This window comes from Oncorhynchus kisutch, linkage group LG23 (genome assembly GCF_002021735.2).
Source record: "Oncorhynchus kisutch isolate 150728-3 linkage group LG23, Okis_V2, whole genome shotgun sequence".
Taxonomy (NCBI): domain Eukaryota; kingdom Metazoa; phylum Chordata; class Actinopteri; order Salmoniformes; family Salmonidae; genus Oncorhynchus; species Oncorhynchus kisutch.
Genome location: NC_034196.2, coordinates 2,973,120 through 2,980,786, shown reverse-complemented (window position 1 = coordinate 2,980,786; position 7,667 = coordinate 2,973,120). Strand labels below are relative to the sequence as shown.

Sequence of the window (7,667 nt, the reverse complement as noted above, 5' to 3'; positions counted from 1 at the left end):
TGGGCCTCCTATACAGTCTGTCAAATTCTACGTAACAATCCTCATTGCATTACAGGGCCAGTTTCATGGGTCCTCCAGTAAGAAGAACCTTTTCAATAATAATCTTCACTGACAATGCTTATTTGCCCAGGACCATTGATGAAAAAAGTACCCAATTGTCATACTTGAGTAAAAGTAAAGATACCTTAATAGAAAATGACTCAAGTGAAGTTCACCCAGTAAAATAGTACTTGAGTAAAAGTCTAAAATTATTTGGTATAAATAGCATAGAAAGTAAAAGTATAAATCATTTCAAATTCCTTATATTAAGCAAATCAGACAACACCATTTTCTTGTTTTTATATATTTATGGATAGCCAGGGGCACACTCCAACACAACATAATTTACAAACGTGAGCCCGCCAGATCAGAGGCAATAGGGATGACCAGGGATGTTCTCTTGATAAGTGCGTAAATTGGACCATTGTCTGGTCCTGCTAAGCATTCAAAATGTAACAAGTACTTTTATGTGTCAGGAATAGTACATTCTTTCTTCAGGAATGGAGTGAAGCAAAAGTAAAAGTTGTCAGAAATATAAATAGTAAAGTAAAGTACAGATACCGACCAAAAGACTAAAAGAAAAATATTTTATTATTTAACCTTTATTCAACTAGTCAAGTCAGTTAAGAACAAATTATTATTTACAATGATGGCCTACCGGGGAATAGTAGGTTAACAGCCTTGCTCAGGGGCAGAACAACATTTTTTTTTTACCTTGTCAGCTCAGGGATTCAATCCAGCAACCTTTTGGTTACTGGCCCAACGCTCTAACTACTAGGCTACCTGCCATACTTAAATACTTTAAACGACTGCCCAGGACTAGGCTTAATCTCTGCCCACAAATGCTCCTTGTCACTAAGAAAGTAAATCAAAATGCTGTTTTAGTGCTGAAAATCTCTGTCTGTCTGTCTGTCTGTCTCTGTCTGACCCAACATTCAGTCGTGGTACACAGGGAAAGCCATCAGTGATTTAGAGTTTGTCTAAGCTGAGGCTGTTTACTCAGACCTGGTACACGCTACACAGGAAGAGCCATCAGTGGTTTTGGGTTTCTGGCTGAGGCTGATTGAACCAACATCCAGTTGACCTTGTAGACAGAGGAAGTGCCAAAGAAGGAGAGCCATCAGTGAGCTGGGAGTTCTAACTATGTCCTTTTCTATTTCTGAAGAGTGTTCAGTGGCTGACCCCTTGATTTGTTCAGCCTGTCACAGCGGGAGAGCAGGAAGTGGACCTTCAGTCCTGACATGGGCATAGCAGCACATAGACAACAGACGTTTGATTAACTCGAAAGTCTGCCTTATTCTCCCTCCCCTTGTGTCACGACTCAGTGCCAAATCTAATCTGTGTTATGTTCTGCAGAAACGAAAACAGAGATAAATAAAATAACAAAATAGAGCTTTGAGGGGTGTTTCAGCACTGGCTGGGAGAGACAATGGGCCAATGGCCAAATTACATTTACAAAACCAATCAATCGGTAGTTTGTTTAAACGTGTTTTAATTACAACTCTTAAAAATGGAGTTATTAAAGACTCTGATTCACATGACCATTTCTTTACTATTAAATGCTATTGCTATTATGTCCATTTTTTTTTACCATGACACATTAAAATCTTGTTTTAATGGTTTTGACAATATAATTACACATAGAATCCAATAATAGGATCTCGGCAGTCTGGTTCTGTGAGCTTGTGTGGCCTACCACTTGGGCAGAAAGTTGACTAACAGACTTGTTGGAAAGGTGGCATCCTATGACGGTGCAACATCGAAAGTCACTGAACTCTTTAGTAAGGCCATTCTACTGCTAATGTTTGTCCATGGAGATTGCATGGCTGCGTGGTCGATTTTATACACCTGTCAATATCAGGTGTGTAAATTGCCGAATTCACAAATTTTGAGGAGTGTCCACATACTTTGTATATATAGTGTACTTCATCATTTTCCATTTGTAAAGCAAGAGCGTAGAACAAAGGACACATGAAATGATTGAGTCGTTCAACCACCAGAACACATATTCATCAGATTGATACATATTCATGATATCATCATATTCATATTCACATATTCATCAGATTGAGAATAAAAAGCACAATACAAAGTAGTTGTTATAAAAATCTTATGTACAGCCTCCTTCACACTTACAAGACAGTTGCTTTTAACCCAGCAAGTTGTAGCTCCGACTTCCACTAGGATTAACATTTTAATTTCAGTGACGCAGATATTTCAGTACGCTGCCCAAAACCAGGAGTCATTTCATTCTGAGGCCTTTGAGGCTGAAATCCATCTAATTCATCCCTTCTCAAATGAGCAAACTAAGAAACGGAGGTACTAGACACAGTAGTTACTTCGTCTGCAACACCCATTGAACGAAACCAGCGGACTTCCTGGACCTCATCTGAAAAGAGAAGAAATACAGGAACGTAGCATAAATGAAGGGGACTAAACTGAAATGGAAAGAGAGGAGAGAAAGAAAAAGGACAGTAACTTTAGCATGAACTGAAATGGAGGAATGTGGATCCGTAAAAAATGTCCGTTAACACATCCTCAGACCTGAAAACCAGGCCTCTGTGGTCTCGGAATAATCTTTTGTGGCTTTTCAGGGCAGAACAGCAACCTGTGATGAATCACAGGAGCCCATTTGGCTGCCCAGTGAGGTGAAAATGGTTTTTATCATCACTCATTCACAGCCAAACTGGTGCCACCTCTGATAATACCTGCACCTCACAAAGGCATTACCAAAGAAACCTGCTCGACCACTCCTTTTATTATCAACACAAACCATGTCTGGGTGATATGAATTGAGACACTTGTGCATTTATTACATTTTTTATTTAACTAGCCAAGTCAAATAAGAACAAATTCTTATTTACAATGACGGCTTACCAAAACCTAACCAATCTGAGTGCCACCCTATGGGACTCCCAATCACGGCCGGTTATGATACAAACCAGGGTCTGTTGAGACGCCACTAGCACTGAGATGCAGTGCCTTAGACCGCTGCGCCACTCAGGAGCTTTTAAGTAAAAAGGCCTGAGCAGATATACCATTGAGGTTATACAGGCTAGCTCATGTTTAAATGTGAATGATGCAATTTTTAGTTTACAATCAGCAAACAGCAGGCTACAATAGGAATGCCATAAATGAAATGGAGAGCACAATTCTTCAACTGATGCCAGTTGCACCACAAGGTCTGTCGCTCTTATCTGAGCCTCAAAAGCACAGGCCAGTGTGTTTCAAACAATTTAGTGACATTTTGGAGAGAATTAAAAAAAACATCTATCAGTGTCATAAAGTGTCTTCTTAACACAGTCCTCATGGAACACCCGAGGGAAACAGTGCAGGACCCCAAATCCACACCTGCAGTATGAGCAGCCTTTCTGCACCCACTCTCCATGGGGAATGATACCACAGCTCCTGCAGGGACAGGGAGCAGAGCAGAGCAGAGAGATACAAGTCAAAACAGGCTCGATGCATCACTTTAGACTATTGAATATGTGTTTCCTCCACGGTCAAACAGGCCTGGAAATATTGGGATATGAAATTAAATTACCCGACGCGTTCCTGGTATTCACAGCTCCGGTCAATGAAGTGTGGCGCGCAAAAGCTTCCCAAAATACAGGTACCACCATTTTTACAACAGTTTCGACTCTGCTTTAGACCTTCGGGAAAAGAGAAAGACATAGGGTAGACGTTTAATATGGATGTTGTGAGTGTTGTATTTACACTCAGGCTTTAGCCCCGGGGTGCGTTCAGCAGGGCACAGCATTGTACAACGTTCAGATAGAGATATAGCATGTAGAACAGACATGCCTCTCTGACATGTAGAATAAGGAATCATGTTGGTTCTATTCATGACATTTCTATTTGCAATGTTTCACAACATTTGCCTACTGAAGATGGCCCTGGAGACACTGGCCAGCAGACTGGCAAACACAGTTTTAACACATTCCTTCAGAACCATGTTTTCAATGACAGACCGTTACCAGCTGGGAAAACAGCTTGACTGAGGCTTAGGATATGTTGTTGTTTTGGTGAATTAAGACAAACAAACAAACAAATGATGCAGGATAACGAACGTGCGATAAAGAGGGAACATAAATCGTATTACAAAGCAAGACAGGCCGAATAAATTCACCCAAAGTCAAACTCAAATTCACTGCAGTGAGTTTATGGAGGCCATGTAGGCTGATATCAGTAATGTTACGCAATTAATGTCTAACTTACTTCCAGTGAGGCCGACGAAGGGTAAGACCAAGCCCGCATCACAATGTTTTCTGTCCCCAGCAGGAGAGCTCATCTCTTTGAACTGGTTCAGGTAATCAGCGTTCTGCTGGATCGTTTTCCCAGAGTCTACCGCTCTGGTCAATACCTCTATGGTTTTGGTACATTCAGATCCTTCACAGCCTTGGATAAGAGAGAATGGCTAATATTTAGGTATGGCGTGTAAACAGTTTCAGATGAGCAAACTAGGGCCAAGGGCCAGATACAAATTGTTAACAAAATATTGACAAAAGCCTGATCCAATTGATCCAAACAACTGCCGACAAGAAAACCATAAAATACATTAGGGGATCATTTATTTTATTTGATGTTGAAATAAATATAGGCTACAGACATTTCTGAACTTAAAACAAATGTGACAAAAAAATCAATCTGTACACATGGCCTACCCAAAAAGTTGCCAAACTCATTCTGTTCTCCCGGAGTTGGCCAATAATCCAAGCTCACATGCAGAATGCTTCTTCTAGGACTATTGCAACAGGCTAAAGTAAACATTCAGGTAATTTACATATTATATTACACAATACACTACAAGCAATTACATAACCCACTGTTCCGTCATTGAAAATAAGAATTTGTTCTTAAACTGACTTGCCTCGTTAAATAAAGGTCAAATAAAATAAATAAATACTAATAAATACTGCTCCTCTCTTCTGTTCCAAGTCCACAAGCTCTGTATTCCAGAGAATGCGATACTCTCTGGATAAAAGCATCCATCCAGCATTGTGGCGACCCTCCCCAAAGGCCGCACGCTCAAACCCCTGATGGCATTCTTGCGCATATTTGCCCAGCCTTCTCCAGTGAGGTCACACCCACCGCAGGAATCTCGCATGCAAATCATAGAGCGCTCCTCTGTGAAGGTAAAGTTCGAAGCTTTGCTTTTTATAATGGAGAACTATGATTTGTATTGTGACAATGTAACAATGCAGTATACCGAGGTCACGTGCAAGGTTGTGGGCAAGAAAATACGATTCTAGCATCTTTGGTCTGCACAACAAAAACATAATTATTTTCCCTCTACATCCACAGAGGAAAGTGGCTTCTAAATGCCACATTACTTGTACATGGTGAACTGACCTCCTCAATAATTGTATTCTGGCATAGGAAAAACGTACCTACAGTGCAATTGGGAAGTATCGCAGACCAGCTGGCTGGTGTGTTCACAGGTATATTAAATCTCTCACTATCCCAGTCTGTTGTCCCCACATGCTTCAAGATGGCCACCATTGTCCCTGTACCTAAGAAAGCAAAGGTAATTGAACTAAATTACTATCGTTCCGTAGCACTCACCTCTGTCATCATGAAGTGCTTTGAGAGACTAGTCAAGGATCATATCACCTCCACCTCACCTGCCACCCTAGACCCACTTCAATTTGCTTACCGCCCCAATAGATCCACAGACAATGCAATCGCCCACACACTGCACACAAGCAAGAATGCTGTTCATTGATATTAACTCAGCATTCAACACCATAGTACCCTCCAAGCTCATCATCAAGCTCAAGGCCCTGGGTTTGAACCCCGCTCTGTGCAACTGGGTCCTGGACTTCCTGATGGGTCGTCCCCAGGTGGTGAAGGTAGGAAACAACACCTCCTCTTCGCTGATCCTCAACACTGGGGCTCAGCCCCATCCTCTACTCCCTGTTGACCCGTGACTGCATAGCCTAGCACACCTCCAACTCAATCAAGTTTGCAGATGACACAACAGTAGTAGGCTTGATCTCTGCCTCTAACCCTATTATGGGGGCTGAGTCACTGGCTTACTGGTGCTCTTCCATGCTTTCCCTAGGAGGGGTGCGTCACTTGAGTGGGTTGAGTCACTGACATGATCTTCCCGTCCGGGTTGACGCCCCCCTCGTGTTTGTGCCGTGGGGTAGATCTTCATGGGCTATACTCGGCCTTGTCTCAGGGTAGTAAGTTGGTGGTTTGAAGATATCCCTCTAGTGGTGGGGGGGGGATGTGCTTTAGCAAAGTGGGTGGGGTTATATCCTGCCTCGTTGGCCCTGTCCGGGGGTATCGTCGAACGGGGCCACAGTGTCTCCCGACCCCTCCTGTCTCAGCCTTCTGTATTTATGCTGCAATAGTTTGTGTCGGGGGGCTAGGGTCAGTCTGTTATATCTGGAGTATTTCTCCTGTCTTATCCAGTGTCCTGTGTGAATTTAAGTATGCTCCTTCTAACTCTCTCACTTTCTCTCTTGTCTGTCTTCTCTCGGAGGACCAGAGCCCTAGGGCCATGCCTCAATACTACCTGACCGGATGACTCCTTGCTGCCCCCAGTCCACCTGGTCGTCCTGCTGCTCCAGTTTCAACTGGTCTGTCTGTGGCTATGGAACACTGACCTGTTCACCGGACGTGCTACCTGTCCCAGACCTGCTGTTTTCTCTCTCTACCGCACCTGCTGTCTCTAACTCTGAATGATCAGCTATGAAAAGCCAACTGACATTCACTTCTGATGTGCTGACCTGTTGCACCCTCTACAACCACTGTGATTATTATTATTTGACCCTGCTGGTCATCTATGAACGTTTGAACATCTTGGCCATGTCGTGTTATAATCTCCACCTGGCACAGCCAGAAGAGGACAGGCCGCCCCCCAAAACCCTGGTTCCTCTCTAGGTTTCTTTCTCGGTTCCTGCCTTTCTAGGGGGGGTTTCCTAGCCACTGTGCTTCTACATCTGCATTGCCTACTGTTTGTGGTTTTAGGCTGGGTTTCTATATAGCACTTTGTGACATCGGCTGATGTAAAAAGGGCTTTATAAATACATTTGATTGAAATTTGATTGATTACCAACATAAGATGAGAGAGCCTACAGGGAGGAGGTGAGGGCTCTGGGAGTGTGGTGCCAGGAAAATAACCTCTCACTCAACATCAACAAAACTAAGGAGATTATCGTGGACTTCAGGAAACAGCAGAGGGCACACCCCCATATCCACATCGATGGGACCACAGTGGAGAAGGTGGAAAGCTTTAAGTTTCTCAGCTTACACATCACTGAATAACTGAAAGAGTCCACCCACACAGACAGTGTGGTGAAGAAGGCGCAACAGCGCCTCTTTAATCTTGGGAGGCTAAAGACATGTAGCTTAACACCTAAAACCCTCACAAACCTTTATCACCGCCTGGTGTGGCAACTGCACCACCCACAACTGCAAAGCTCTCCAGAGGGTGGTGCGGTCTGCCCAACGCATTACCAGGGGCAAACCTCCCATCCTCCTAGACACCTAGAGCACCCGATGCCATAGGAAGGCCAAAAAGATCATCAAGGACATCAACCACCCGAGCCACTGCCTGTTCACCCTGTTATCATCCAGAAGGCGAGGTCAGTACAGGTGCATCAAAGCTGGGACCAAGA

General features: G+C 43.4%; 1 protein-coding gene across 1 annotated transcript; it reads right to left on the bottom strand.

Annotated features, from left to right (window-relative positions):
• Window positions 1-752: 752 nt before the first annotated feature.
• Window positions 753-5,127, bottom strand: LOC109868699 (cryptic protein-like). Its single transcript, XM_020458423.2, has 5 exons — window positions 4,704-5,127; window positions 4,258-4,437; window positions 3,584-3,692; window positions 3,391-3,447; window positions 753-2,428 (listed from the first exon to the last, which is right to left on the bottom strand). Exons 1-5 carry the CDS (start codon window positions 4,807-4,809, stop codon window positions 2,425-2,427), a joined length of 456 nt encoding a protein of 151 aa, XP_020314012.1. The 5' UTR covers window positions 4,810-5,127; the 3' UTR covers window positions 753-2,424.
• Window positions 5,128-7,667: the final 2,540 nt, after the last annotated feature.